Genomic DNA, 15,035 nt, shown 5'->3' on the forward strand with positions numbered 1-15,035 from the left:
GGTGACCAAACTCATCGCTCAGTTTCGATTCCGGAGCCAGGAGAAGTGTGTCCTATCTCGCTAGCCCTACGGAGGGCCAGGCGTGGACCGCACCATTGTGCAGCGTGCCGGAGGGGGGAGCGCTCAAGTACAGCTGCCGGCTCCCCAGCAAGCACAGCCGTACCGCCCGAGAACCGATGTTCAGTGCACTCGCGTCACTATCACATTGTCCCCGGGAGCCGGCCTCCAAGGCAGACTCGACAATCCGCTAGAGCTGGGCGGCTGGACGCGCCGCTCCCTCCCCGCGGCTATCCTTGCCCCGCCTGCTGCCCACGCGCGCCCACCACACCGAGCTACTTCGGGCCCCTAGCCCGGTGAGAGCCTTAAGCGGTCTAGAAGCGCCACTCCAGGGGCGGGGTTGGGCGAGCGTGTGCGGGGCGGGGCGGGGAGGGGCGGGGCGAGCGCGAGCGGAGCCGGGAGTTGCCGAGCAGAGCCGAGCGGAGCCGAGCCGTGAGGTGCCGGGGAGAGGCGGGCAGAGCCTGCCGGAGGCTCCGCACCCTTCGCGCTACGTTTCCCGGTTCGGTGTCCCCCTGCTTTTGCCCAGGCACCCGCAAAACTTTTATTGTCTCGGGACCCCTCCACTGGGTGTGTGACGAAATAGCAGCGCTCCGCTGTCTCCACGCTTGTCTGCAGCGGCGATCGAGGGAACGTGCAACCCTCGCCCGCCGGGTTCTTGCGCCCTGCGCTTCCTCACCTGCTGTTCGCTCCCCAGAACCGCGAGGGGGTACCCCCAAAGGAACCGCGCGGGCATCGGCACCCCGAAATCCTGTTCACCGTTGCAGACCGGCACGGCGCAACTTTAACTTGATTCCTGTCGCCTATCCCGGGCACCCGCGGCGGCCGCCGCCGCCGCCGCCGTCGCTGCGGTCTCACAAAGAGCGCGGAGAGGGAAGGCGGCGCGGGCGGCGGGCACGGGCCTCCGGGCTGGCTGCCTAGACAAAAGGGAAACTGCCATCGTTCTGGACGGCTGTTCTGAGCCGCGTGGGTTCTTCCTACTGGCCCGGGCTGCTTCTCCGCCTGGGTCCCCGTGGGCTGTGCCCGCAGTGCTCGGACCCCGCGAGCTGCGGGGCGCGCGTCGCTGCTGCTGGTCTAGGCTCTAGGGATAATAAATGATAGAGGATACAATGACTTTGCTGTCTCTGCTGGGTCGCATCATGCGCTACTTCTTGCTGAGACCCGAGACGCTTTTTCTGCTGTGCATCAGCTTGGCTCTGTGGAGTTACTTCTTCCACACGGACGAAGTAAAGACCATCGTCAAGTCCAGCCGGGACGCGGTGAAGATGGTGAAGGGCAAGGTGGCCGAGATTATGCAGAACGATCGTCTTGGAGGACTTGATGTGCTGGAGGCCGAGTTTTCCAAGACCTGGGAGTTCAAGAGCCATAATGTGGCGGTTTACTCCATTCAGGGCCGGAGAGACCACATGGAAGACCGCTTCGAAGTTCTCACCGATCTGGCCAACAAGACGCACCCGTCCATCTTCGGAATCTTTGATGGACACGGCGGCGAGGTAGGAGTTCTCTGAGACACTCTCTCTCTCTCTCTCTCTCTCTCTCTCTCTCTCTCTCTCTCTGTGTGTGTGTGTGTGTAAATAACTAGGCGTCGCGTGCGTGGCGGGGTCAGATCTGGGTGAGAGGGGCGTGGTGATGTACTGGTAATGACAAATGTGATTAAAGTTGCCAAGACCCTGCCAAGGATGTCTTGGGTAAGAGCGTCCAGTTTAACCGAGAGATATGCACTGGATATTCCGTGCCGTTTTAAAACAATGTTCCCAAGGTCAGAAGCCAGCTAATAACTGCTAGTTTTTCAGGAAGAATTAATAATTTATATAGTGAACTTTGCCGCTGGCCCCAGTGTCTCGGTTCTGGAGTTTGAGGCGAATTGGCCACTAAGGAAGACAGTGCCGTCAGTACACCTCTAAGGGAAGAAGGCTGCCTCAGTTGGATAGACTCAGTGAAGGTGAAGGAAGCTCTGTGACTTCTTCCGTTCCCCTCGCGAGGAGGAAGGGCTCCCAGCGGCAACGCCGCCACGCTTTTTCTCAACTCTGTCAACTTCGCTAATGCAATCCGACCTGGGACAGATTGCCTCGCTGCCTGGCCTTTGCAGAGGTGGCTGTGCAGGCAGTGCGGGGCGGTACCCACACCTGACCTCTGTGCAGTGGCCAGGTTGGTGATACCGATGTCTCCTTAATTCTATAAGCCTTTGTTTGGGGTAAATGGGCTAAATAGATCTTTCTCGCATTTTTCTGTGACATTGGACACCTGGGAGTGTGGAGTCTCAGGTTTCCTAGAGGTCCTGCCTGGCCTTGGGCCCGTGCCCAGATGAAACGAGTGTTAAAATATGGCTCCAGAGCTAGTCCTGACATCTGACTCAGTGGGACACTTGTGAGAGTTTCATTGCTTCATGCTCTCCCACCTCTTTTCTTGGCAATATTCTGCACCGGCCTTTCTTTACCTTTTTTTTCTCTTCTTGGTTAACGTTCTTAGCTCTTACCCTTCTTCCTCTGAGTGGGCTTCAGGGACCGTAGGACTGTATTTGCTTGTATTTTGGTCCGGTGTCTCCCCCTCCGCCCCCCTCAGTTGGCTTTCAGTTGGTCATCTTCTCTTATCCCCATTACTTCACTCACCCTTTGCAAATCTTGCCCAGGTACGCTGCCTCCTTGCCAACTTTTGAGGATGCCAAACAGTTGGAAAAACTTAGGTGATAAGACTGGAATTATTAGTCTTTATACAAATTCTCCACCCTCTTTGCCCCGTCAGAATGAAAGTTTCTCTCATTCATTGTACTTTTGTAGTCTCAGGGTGGTTTGGAGCTCTCCTGCCCTTGACCGCAGGGTAGCTGAAAGACAGGAGGCTAGAGACAGGACATGCTACATATTGAGCAAGAAGATGCTTGAATGACAAGGGTGACAGCTTAATGACTGAGTCATAATGTCATTTTATGTGCCTGAACTCAGTAGGGATGAAGCAAACTGAGAGTCTCTCCCTTGTAAATAACCTAATAAGCTTACATTTATTATACATCTGTAGTAAAACAGTTGCCGACAACCCGGTTCTGGGTTTTGAAAGCACGCCTTTAGAAGTTGTGATGGACTATCAGTGTTGGAGAGCCCTGGGCAGTGGTTGTCTAGCTGGGGCATACGGCGTGATTTGGCCTGGCACTTTTGATTGGATGATTGCATTTATTTATTTATTTATTTATTTATTTATTTATTTATTTCGAGTCTTTCAAGACATTGAAGCTGCACGGGCAGAAGTTTCGGTTGAGCGGTTTCTAGCAGTGTCTGGGGTAAATACGCCGCCAGGAAAAGGATGTGATGGACACTTTCCTTTAATTCAACGTATTTTGCGTGTACTCCACTTTCATTACATCTAAAGACGTGTTCAGTGAGAAGATGACCACTGTTAGCCAAGCCGTGAAATGCTTTTTCTTGCACCTTATGTTAAAATGCTTGCCCGTCTGCAAAAATAGTTAACATTATCAGTTCTCACAGAAATGATGGTTCCATCACTGCCTATGATGCGTGGCCAGTTAAGTCTCTTTGGCCTTGTTTTACTTTAAGAAAGTAAAATAGGAAATGCTGTGAATGAGTTATTGCGTTGCTCTTAGGATTGTAATAATAGCAGATAGTATTGAGAGGTTTCTCTCTTGCTTTTTTATTCTCTTGTCATATCATTTTACGGAAATCCCAGCATCTCTTTATTGTCATTTGTGTTCTTGGCTCCTTTAATGCTCACCAGAGGAGGGTGCCACTGTTTGGTTTTTTTGGATGATAGTTACATCCTCTCAGAAAAAGTGCCTTTTCTGAACTGTGAAGTGTAGGTATATATACATGCACAGTGCATGCATACACAACACAGAGGAAAATTAGCTGAATTTTTATTTGTGATAATTTATACTGATAAAAATTAGCTATACAAGTGCTGTTTAGATTCAGAAGGGAACTTACTTGTCTGTGTACATTTCATCCTTATATATTGATTTTATCCCATTTTTTAGATGAGGTGCAGTTGGCTAGAGAAATTGTGACCTTCCTAAGGCTCTATGGCTAGTTTGAAGTCTTTTGGCTTTTCAACAGACAACAGGCCAGCATATTTACCTAGATACATGGCACTCTGAGGCCACAAAGGTGACTGAACAAAACTTCTGCCCCTCCAGAAGTTTCAGTCTAATAAGAGAGATAGACTAGGCTGGCCTCGAACTCACAATCCTCCTGCTTTAACCTTCCCAGTACTGAGCTTATCCGCATGTGCCACGGTGCCCTGACAAAGTGTGTGCTTTGAATTAGAACCTGGCTTTGCATCTCTGTGACTTAATATCAGCTGTGACCTTGGGCCAGATGCTTAAGCAGCTTTCTCTGGGGTAGTTTATGTAAAGTGTCTGTGTGTGTGTGTGTGTGTGTGTGAATGATGAATGTAAGATGAATCCTCTTTAGTTATCCTGTGTCTTCGTAGGAAGGACTCAATGGAGAGGACCTTGCGGAAGAAGACAGCTCAACAGCTCAAGCAGCTGCAAGTCTGCCTGCCATGTTGAGGCAGTGACAGCCTAGGGAGAGATGGTTCACCTGTGGGAGCCACAGCTTTCATCACTAGAAAGATGCTTGTGGGGGCACCCATAACCAACTCACTCCCCAAATGCTCTGTGTCTCTTTTCTAACATTGGTAAACTTCTGATGATTAATTAAGGATTCGATGGACGTTGAGAAAGTAGCACTCTGGCATCAGGCTCAAGTTTTCTGATTACCGAAAAGAAATATTCTCTGTGGTTACTTAATAGATTGGTAGGTATTCCGATTTGTACTTCAGCCTCCTGTGAGTTGAGTTGGCATAGTCAGCAAGTGTGTGTGTGCATGTGTGTGTGCGTGTGTGTGTGTGTGCGCGTGCGTGTGTGTGTATGTGTGTGTGCGTGTTTGTATGTGTGTGTGTGCGTGTGTGTGTATGTGTGTGTGTATGTGTGTGTGTGTGTGTTTCCCACAAACACTTCTCTGGACTTGTGCAGAAGACAAGGTTGGATGGCTGTGACTTCATTTAGATGCATAAGGTCTAAAAGAGCTCCATCTCTGTAATCCAGTGGACCAGGTTCTTTGTTCCATCCTCCGACCCTTGAAGCATCCTACCCACCACGTAATGGGCAGATGCTGACTGCCTGTGTATATGCCTGAAGCTGTGTTAGTGACTTTCTTGAGTCATAGAAGGTCGGGACAATCAAAGGGTATGAAGGAAGCTCACATTGTAGCAATAGAGATAGGAGGGTTACTATTTTTAAACTTCAAAAATATCAGCTAAGGGGCTGGGCTTAGTGACCTAAGCCTTTAGTCTCAAGCCACATGAGAGGCAGAGGCAGGTGGATTTCTGTGAGTTCAAAGTGAATCTGGTCAACATAGTGAGTTTCAGGACAGCCAGAGCTGTAGACTGAGACCCTGTCTTGAAAACACAACAGATGAAACCAAACCAAACCAAACCAACCAACCAAAACCCCCCAAAAATATCATCTAGGAAATTGCATATAACTTACCCAAGGCAAAGGGCATTTTGTCACTTATTTATTTATTTAGTACCGTATAGAAGGAGAATCACCAATCCTTTGATGCAGTTTGGGCTGAAATCTACCTAGGTGACTGGATATATATATATATATATATATATATATTTAATGCTCACATGCCAGTAGGTATTCCTGTTTAAAAAGTCATGCTTATCTTGACACATAGTCTGAAATGTTCATATTTCATCTCCAAGGAGAACGTACTGCAGATGTTCGTCAGGAACTTCAGTCTTGAGGCTCTGGCTAGAAACCGCGTCGAGGCTTGCTTGCCTGCAGGCTGCAGGCACACAGGTTCTTAACTCTGATCAGTGCTGCTTGTTTCGAGCCAGGCTGTCCTCTGAGAATGTTACGAAACCACAGACACGACTCCAGGAAAACCAGACATGGTCATCAGATTCGGTTAATAGTCAAAGGCAAGTGGTGTGTGTAGGAAGCCTCTGTATTGTTACTTCAGGTTAGTTCAGACAGAATGAAATCCGAACCCACAGGGAGCCTCATGCCTGGGTCTCTTCTTGGTCCGCCTGCCGTCTTCTCCGGTGTGCTGTCGTTTTGCTTCTGAGAGCTGTTATGAGGAATGGTCTTCCGTAGCGCTGGCAAATCGACTGCAAGGATGTTATCGAGGATTTTAGTGCATTATATAGCATGCTTTTTATAAAGACCAAGGGGGAGCCTGTACCCTAATGCCTTTTTGTTTTCATCTTAAGGCTGTTGACTCATATAACTGAGTCATCCTGTGCTTTTTTGTTGCTAAAAGTGCTGAGAGCCAAATCTCTGCCCTCCCTCTAGTAAATGTGTAGACTTCTACATTCATTTGGCATGATGACCTCACTCCCAGGATATCTCACCTTTTCTACATTCAATTTTCCTTTGCCCCATTTTTCTCTTTCTCCCTTTATATATGTCACTCTATCTTGTGGCTTTATATGTATTTATGTAAGTTTCAGTGGCTCCCTCTGAAATTGTTCTAACTAAGTCAATTACAAGTGGTACAGCCAATGATCTACTTTTCAGACATTACAACTGAGATTAGTAAATGTTTAGCTCTCACATTGTAGTGTACAGGAGACTAGGGGTTTACTGAGGAGATATGCTTTATAGCTCAACAGAAAAGAAACATGATTTTGGTTTAAAATGGTACAATAACATTTCTCATAAGAGGGGGGTTCTTTTTTCTTCTTCTTCAGTGAGGTTCTCTCTCTTGTTTTTGGGAACCTGTAGGCAAGTGAATGTAGCAGGCTGTCTGTGCATCTTCTAAACAAACTGATAAGGAAGCCAGCTGAATGCCAACAGCTGTTATCTGTGTGGTGTGCCACTTGGGGAAAATAGGTCAAGCCGTATGATGTCCAAAGATGAGTCAGTATAGCCAGGTACAGTGGCTCATGCCTATAATCCCAGCACTCGGGGAGGCAGAGGCAGGCGGATCTCTATGAGTTCAAGGCAAGCGAGTCCGGGACAGCCAGGACTGCCCAGAGAAACGCTGTCTCGGAAACAAAAACAAAACAAAACAGAAGAAAACGATGAGTCAGTCTCTGCCCCCAGGAAACATTCAGGTGTGTGTGTGCGTGTGCGTGTGTGCGCGCGCGCGGGCCTCTGCAGGCTAGGAGTTGATGTCAGGTGGGCCATTCTCCACTTAATTACGAGGTTGGGCATCTCTGGCTGATCCCCGGACCTTGCCAATTGGCTTCTACAGCTAGCCAGCTTGCTCCCCAGACTGCCTGTCTCTGCCTCCTGAGTTTACAGGTGTGCCACCACACCTCCTGGGTGCTGGGGATCTAAATCCTGGTCCACAGGCTTATGTGGCAAACTCTTTGCCCACTGAGCTGTCTCCTTAACTCTTGACGAAGCTTCTGTCTAACTGTGGGGGAGGCGAAGTGTTTTAGGATCCGAGAACTACAGCGCCCCCATTGGCGTTAAGTATGTGGTGGGCTGTCTGAGCCAGCTTCTGGACCCTGGGATACTTGTGAGAAAAAACTGACAATCCTCGGTACCCTGGCATTTTAGGAGGGAGAAGGGGAAGGTAGCATTTCAGGTAGAAGGAAAAGTGTGTAAGTGGTTCAGAGGGAGCAAGATGCAGGCGCAGAGTAAAGACATGTAGGTGGCCCCATTGTTTAGAGCAGACGTTGGTCCACGCCTGTCATTCTGGAAATCCACTCATCGCATTTCCCATATTTAGATACTGTCCATTTTGATATACGCGATGGTTTTAGAGTAACTGTTTTATGCTAAGTGCATTTATTTGGAAAGTAAACTTCTCATCAGCACTGGGAGCAGATAATCCATCAAATAAAATTCTTGGCCTTCAGCCTTCTGTGGAGCTGTCACCATCCTGATGGAGTACAATGGTTCCAGGAAGGGTCCCCTCAGTTTCTGGTTCTTTTAGAGTTCTTTTGTCTACACTCCTCCACCCTTGCTTTATTTATTTACATGGTGTGACGTGGTCTTGCTATATAATCTAGGCTGCCCCTCATTCTAAACCCTCCTCCTTTGGCCTCTTTTACTCTTTTGGTTTTTAGAGACAGGCTTTCTCTGTGTAGCCCTGGCTGTTCGGGAACTCCCTCTGTAGCCCTGGCTGGTCTTGAACTCAGAGAGTGGCCTGCCTCTGCCTCCCAAGCGCTGGGATTAAAGGTGTGACCCAACGCTTCCTGGCCTCTTGCTTTTTAAGACCAGAAAAGTAGCTTAGAAAGTTTTAAGTGCTTTTAAGCAAGGCAGGCTGCTTCGCAGGAAAATGGGAGGGAGGGAGGATTGGGAGGATGCAAGGGATGGGATAAAAATTGAGATGTAATATGAATAAATTAATAATATATATATATATGTATGTATATAAATATAAAAAGAACCTGCCTGGGAATATGCGTCACTTTCCTGTCACTGTGACAACAATCCCTGAAAAACCAAAACAACCTTCAAGGTAGAAAGATCTCTTTTGGTTCATGTCTCACAGGTCTCGGCCTGGCTTCGTTGCTTTAGATCTGTCATGGCACAAGGCCTGCTGTGGTGGGATAACCAGGCCGCAGACATGTGTGTTCCTCCTGGCAGCCAATAAGAGGAGAATACTGAGATAAAGCATCCTCTTATTCACCCATTCCTCCAACGAATCTCTACCTCAGAGTAGCCCACCCAGCTGTGAACTCATTGGATGGCTTAATTAGTCCCTGCATGGTCCAATCACCTCTTCATCATGCCAGCATGTGGAGACTAAGCCATCAACACATGAGCCATCAGGGGACATTTCATATTGAAACCATAACAATAATGTCCGCTGTTTTTACTGATTTATTTTGCTCCCCACCCCGACCCCTACCCTCACCCCATCCCAGTGTGCTAGGGATTGAACCCAGGCTTTGGTGCAGGCTAAGTATGCCCTTTACTGCCTATCTTTAGCCCTCTACCCAATTTCTAAAGCAAGCATGTGGACATTGTCAGAAGATCTTCCTAGGGTTTTGTTGTTGTTATTATTGTTGTTGCATTTTTGTTTAGTTCTTTGAGGGTGGATCTCACTGTCTTACCCATGCTTACTTTAACAACAACCTAGACCTTGGGAACGCAAGTGATCCTCCTGTCTCAGCCTTTCCATTAGCAGAGGTTATAGGCACAAACCACTGCACATAGCTAGACCTAGGTAGTTTAGTTTTCTTTCTTTTTTTAAAGAGTTATTTATTTTTATGTTTATGCATGTCTGACTACATGTATGTATGTACACCATGTACATGCTTGGTACCCATAGAGGCCAGAAGAGGGCACCAGATCTCCTGGAACTGGAGTTAGTGTGTTGTGAGCTGCTACGCAGGTGCTGGAAATCGAATTCTGACCCTCTCCAGGGGCAGCGAGTGCTCTTAACCATGGAGCCATCTCTTTAGTCCCACTAGATTAGTTTTTTAAAAGCAAGTAGTAAATTTTGATATTTAAACAATTATTGATCACAATTGCTTGTGATATACAATGGCAAAATATACCCAAGTGTTTCTGGCATTCATAAAACATGTGCTGACCGTGTGCTTTCTGAATTTGCAAAACATTATTCCCGTTATGTTCCTATGTGAATGCGTTTGACAATAATAAAAATATGCACTACTTATGACCTCTGGTTTACTCTGTGGAAAAGCCTTTGTTTCCTGGAGACAAGGTCTTGCTATGAGGCCCAGGCTGGCCTGGAAGCCATCTGTCCTCCTGTCTCAGCTCTCTGTGCTGCGTGGATCACACACACTGCCCCCAGTCCTACCTCTTACTATTATTTTGTGTCTATAGATGACTTAGATTTTGTAAGAGTATAGCTTTTCCAGGATTTAGGAACTGTACAATGTCTTTATTTTATTTTGTTTTTTGAGAGAGAGTCTTACCTGTGTAGTACCTGGAATACTCTATGTAGATCAGGCTGATCTCACACTCAAAAAAGATCTGTATGCCTCTGCTTCCCAAGTGCCGAGATTAGAGGTGTGCACCACCGTGCCTAGCTGGCCTGAGTTTTTAAAGAGTGATTTCATCTTACTGGCAGTGGTCATTTGATCTCATAGTTGAGTGATCCTGGGGCTAGGGACTCAGTTTTGAAAAAAAAAGTTACTTGTTTTGTTTTGTTTTTTTGAGACAGGGTTTCTCTGTGTAGCCTGGGCTGTCCTGGACTCACTTTGTAGACCAGGTTGGCCTCAAACTCACAGTGATCCATCAGCCTCTGCCTCCCGAGTGTTGGGATTACAGGCATGCACCACCACACCTGGCCCAAAAGTTATGTTTTTAGCTTGAAGTTAATATCTGATTTATTCTATTCTTAATTATCATTTTGATATTTAGCTACTTTAAGAATATAGTTTTGTGCTTTAATAAGTGCTTTAACATATAATATTGTAATGTTCTTAATGTTAAATATTAATATAAATATTAAGTAACATGAAATATTAAAATAAAGCTGCAAGTAAAATATTTAAAAATAATTTTGAAATTACTAGAGTATAGTAATACTTCAGGCCCCACGCTGACACATTCACTCTTGCCGTGCTGGTGTGTTACTTGCCGGTCTTTGGAGGGATTTCAAATATGGTTTTGCATAGTCATGACAGTATACATACAACTTTCCATCTTACATTTCTTCACTTTGTGCTATCTATAAACACACTAAACAAGCTGCCATTTTGCTCTATAATTCTTTATATTTTTATTTCTTATTTATTTGTTATGGTATATTGGCATAGGATGGGGTCACACATGTGGAAGTCAGAAGACAACTTGCAGTAAGTGATTTTGTCCTTCTACCATGTGGGTCTTGGCATTAGGCTTGGCAGCAAACACTGATACCCACTGAGCTATCTTGCCAGCCCCTGTGCTTTTTATTTCTAACAGTTTTTAGTGATAGAATAATATTGTATGTAATTAATAGCTGGTAAACTACACAGCTGTTTTCTGATACATTTAATTTATTCTAATTTTTCACTGTTGTAATTAATGTAATAAACATTTTAGTGCTTCCACTGTGCTTTGGAATTTTTAAAGGTGTTTTTGCTTTTATGTTATCTTTATTGGTGTATGTTTTGGGACTAAAGTGATGGCTCAGTGGTTAAAAATGCTTATTGCTCTTGCAGAGGACCCAGGTTCAGTTCCCAGCACACACATGGCAGCTCACAACCCTCTGTAACTCCAGTTCCAGGGATCCTGGCTGCTGCTGCTGCTGCTGCTTCTTCTTCTTCTTCTTCTTCTTCTTCTTCTTCTTCTTCTTCTTCTTCTTCTTCTTCTTCTTCTTTTTAATTCTCTAAGGGCCCCTGCATGTATGTGTTGTACACACACTCACACAAAATTACACAAAAAATGAAAGGGATAACATGAACCTTGACTATATTACTCCCTTATACTCTCTTCCCCATCCCACAAGCTGTGAATCTCCTCTCTTACTCTAGTCTCTTTTTGACTATATGTTATATATATATTTACAGATTATATATATATATATATACATATATGTATGTATGGTTTTAGGTATCCACATAAAATCAAGGAATAGTAAATGAATAATAACTTGCAATATTTGTTTTTCTGAGTTTAGTTTATTTCATTTAAATGCTTTCTAGTGGCATTGATTTTCTAGCTAGTGACATAATTTCATTCTTGTCTATGGCAGCATAAGGCCCTGTTATGTACATATAGTTTCTCTTGGACACCTAAGCTGGTTCCATAGGTTGGCTCTTACACATAGTGCTGCAAGTGTGCGGTAGGATGTGCAGGTGTGACTGTGATGTTGAGAGCCCTTCAGCTATAAACCCAGAAGTATAAACCCACTTAATATAACTGAATCACATGGTAGTTCTACTTTTAGCTTTTTGAGAAGCCTCCACAATGGCTGCACATACTTTAGGCTCACACTGGCAGTGTGTAAAGGGTCCCTCACCTTGCACTATTGCCGGTATCTGTCTGACATTTAAAAAGTTTATTTTCTCTTCATGGTAGCCATTTTATTACATAGACTGTAAGTGTAGTTTTAATTTTTATTGCCCTGATGACTGTAGCTGTTCAACATTTTTTTTTTATATCTTTATTAGGCATTGTACTTCATCTTTTGAAAACTGCCTGGTTATTTCATTAGCTCATTTATTGATTGACTATTTAGATATTTTAGGTTTTGGAGTCCTTCATATCTTTTGGCTGTTAAGTCACTACTAGATATGTAGCTAGCAAAGACTTTTCTCCCAGTCTGTAAGCTGTCCCTTTATTCAGTTTGCTGTACAGAAGTGGTGTGGAATATTTATTAGGTTCTAGAAGGGTTCTTATTATATCTGGCTAGCGCTCCCCCCCAAACAATGGAGACAGAGAACTTTTAGATTTATTTTAACAGCTTTAGTGCAGTAACTGGGCAGCTATGATTTAGACTAGTTTTTAAAGCTAATCTGCACTCCCCAAGATACTTGCTAATGAGTTGCCCTGTCTGGGCTGGATCTGCACCATCAGGCCATATTCTCTTTCTCCATATTCTTCTCCTCTCTCTCTCTCCATCTCCTGGCCTGGTGGTCCCTACCTGAGACTCCCATCTGGGAACTGAAGCCCCGCCTACCTCTGTTCTGCCCAGTTAAGGGCTCCAGACTTTCTTTATTTAAACCAATCAGAGAACATTGGGGATCAAAGTCTGCACAACATCACTTGGTATACCTGAGAATGTGCTCATCTGAGCTGCATCCAGATCTTGGGGACCAGCATTTAGCATCTGAATCCACAGAGCACCAGGCCAACCCTCAACTCAGATGTTTCTTAGCTGAATGTGATCCTATTTCTCAGTTCTTGGTATAATTTCTGGAACTATCGAAGTTTTTTTGCAGAAAGTCTCTGCTTACATTTTGTAGTGTTATTTTTTGTTTTCTTTCTTTTTCTTTTTTGGGTAGCAATTTCAGTATTTTAGGTTGAACGTTAAGGTCTTTTATTGATTTCAGTAAATCCTTTCCTACCCCAGTTGCTTATGGTCAGTGTTTATCACAGTGACGGAAAGAGGACAGTGCTGTTCGCCGTTCCTTTGCATGTCGCCTAACTTTAATCTTCCTAAGAATGTGTCAGATAGGGTAGATGACTCCCACTTCATAGAAGTGCACATTGAGGCACCAAGAAATTAAGTGATTTACTCTGTTCCTCGTAGCTTTTAGGGGGTGAAACTAGAATTTGGAGCTGAGATTCAGACTTTTGTGTCTCTTTGGGCTGGAAGATGCTCAGAGGGTAAGGGAATTTGCTGCTGAGACACACATGTCCCCAAAGCCCGTGCTATTAGCTCCTGGTTGAAGCTCTGCAGGGCTGGGAAATACAGTCGTCAGTATCCACATCACTGCCTGGCCTTTTTCACTTGGCTGATAGGACTCCGTATTTCTCCTACTATGACTGTACTATTCCTGTGCCATGTGTCCTTGTAGACCTTGGTGGATGACTCTTCGGTAGGTCACTGTCTAGAAGAGTCCTCTTGTTATGGAAGTAATGGCGTCAGAAATCAGCAAGTGAGCCCCACATTCCGTCAGGTTTGTGGACACCCCACTTATTGCTAGCACAGTCTCTGTCTCATTATAGGGAACCCTTACTTGCTGGGCAGTTACGGTGGCATCTGTGCAGACAGTCTTAACAGTAAGGAAGATTTATGTTTTATTTCCTTGGAGGTACGACAGGCTTTAGGATAAATATGTGGGATTCGTGTATGCTCGCACAGTTTCACTGTGTACCAGTGTGGTGATAGTTTATTATTTTCCTTTTGGCAGACCAAAACAGTGCGTATTTTCTTGTTCACAGTAAACAGCAAAATATCATTTCCTCATTTGTTGTAATACCGGTGGCATGTTTGGTTTGATTAGCTGCTAGTCTTGCATTTCTATTCCAAAAAGCTTTGAGTACATTAATCTCTTAGTCAATAAGCCATATCCTTTTTTGTTTTTATGGATAGATGCTTATTTATTAAAAACCCTTAAACCGGTCTCAATCTTTGAGATCCACGTAAAAGTGGGCAGAGAACTACTGACACCACAGGGCTGTGTTTTGACCTCTACATGCACACCTGCCATCTCACACACAAAGAACAGCAATAGCTGTGACACCTCGCGTAGCTTCTGTCCTCAGGAAAGCAGGGAACATTTCTTAAAATATTCATGAAGATAAACATACATATTGATAAACTGACATGTTTTCCATGAAGTAGACGTCTGTGTTATGATACAGTTGGGTTTGAGATACGAAGAGATAATATTTTACTGAAAGTAAACGAATCTCGAAGACTCAATATTTTTTATTTGCTCTGGCTAGTTGTTTGTTTGTTTGTTTTAAAGATTTATTTATTTTTCGTTATGTATACAGTGCTCTCCTTGCACATACACCTGCAGGCCAGAAGAGGGCATCAGATCACATTATAGATGGTTGTGAACTACCATGTGGTTGCTGGGAATTGAACTCAGGACCTCTGGAGGGGCAGTCAGTGCCCTTAACCTCTGAACCATCTCTCCAGCCCCGTTTGTTTGTTTCTACCAACTTGATACAAACTTGGGTTATCTGGAAAGAGGAAACCTCCACTGGGAAGATGCTTTCCTTTATCAGACTGGCCAGTTGACAGGTCTGCCTGGTGGGGCGGGGGTAGGGGCTTGTTTTCTTGATAAATGATTGGTGTAGGAGGGCCCAGCCCAGTTGGTGGGGCCACCCCCGAGAGGTGATCCTAGGGTATGTAAGAGAGGAAACTGAACAAGCTAGGAGAAGGAAAGCTTCTCTGTGGCCTCCGTTTCAGCTTCTCATCCAGGCTCCTGCCCTGCCCTCCCTCCACAATTGACTATGAACTTGTAAGCCGAAGTAAACTCACACGCTCTTGATTGATAGAAACTGCAAGTGCGACAAACTCTTTCCCAAGTTGCTTTTGGTCTTAGCATTTTACCACAGCGATAGAAATATAACCAGAGCGATATTTTTCCACTTCTCTGTCTTAGAAACAGAAGGCAACTGAATGAGATGTTAGTGGCCTTGACTG

The 15,035-nt window shown here is 45.1% G+C and overlaps 1 protein-coding gene across 1 annotated transcript in view; it reads left to right on the top strand.

Annotated features, from left to right (window-relative positions):
- The first annotated feature begins 432 nt into the window (after nucleotides 1-432).
- Ppm1l (protein phosphatase, Mg2+/Mn2+ dependent 1L) overlaps nucleotides 433-15,035 on the top strand; it is a 241,413-nt gene continuing 226,810 nt past the window's right edge. The window contains exon 1 of the mRNA XM_051157293.1: nucleotides 433-1,547. Coding sequence (XP_051013250.1) covers nucleotides 1,149-1,547 — 399 coding nt within the window. The 5' untranslated portion in view covers nucleotides 433-1,148. The remainder of the gene's footprint in view (nucleotides 1,548-15,035) is intronic.

The sequence above is a fragment of the Acomys russatus genome, chromosome 15 (assembly GCF_903995435.1).
Source record: "Acomys russatus chromosome 15, mAcoRus1.1, whole genome shotgun sequence".
Classification (NCBI taxonomy): Eukaryota; Metazoa; Chordata; class Mammalia; order Rodentia; family Muridae; genus Acomys; species Acomys russatus.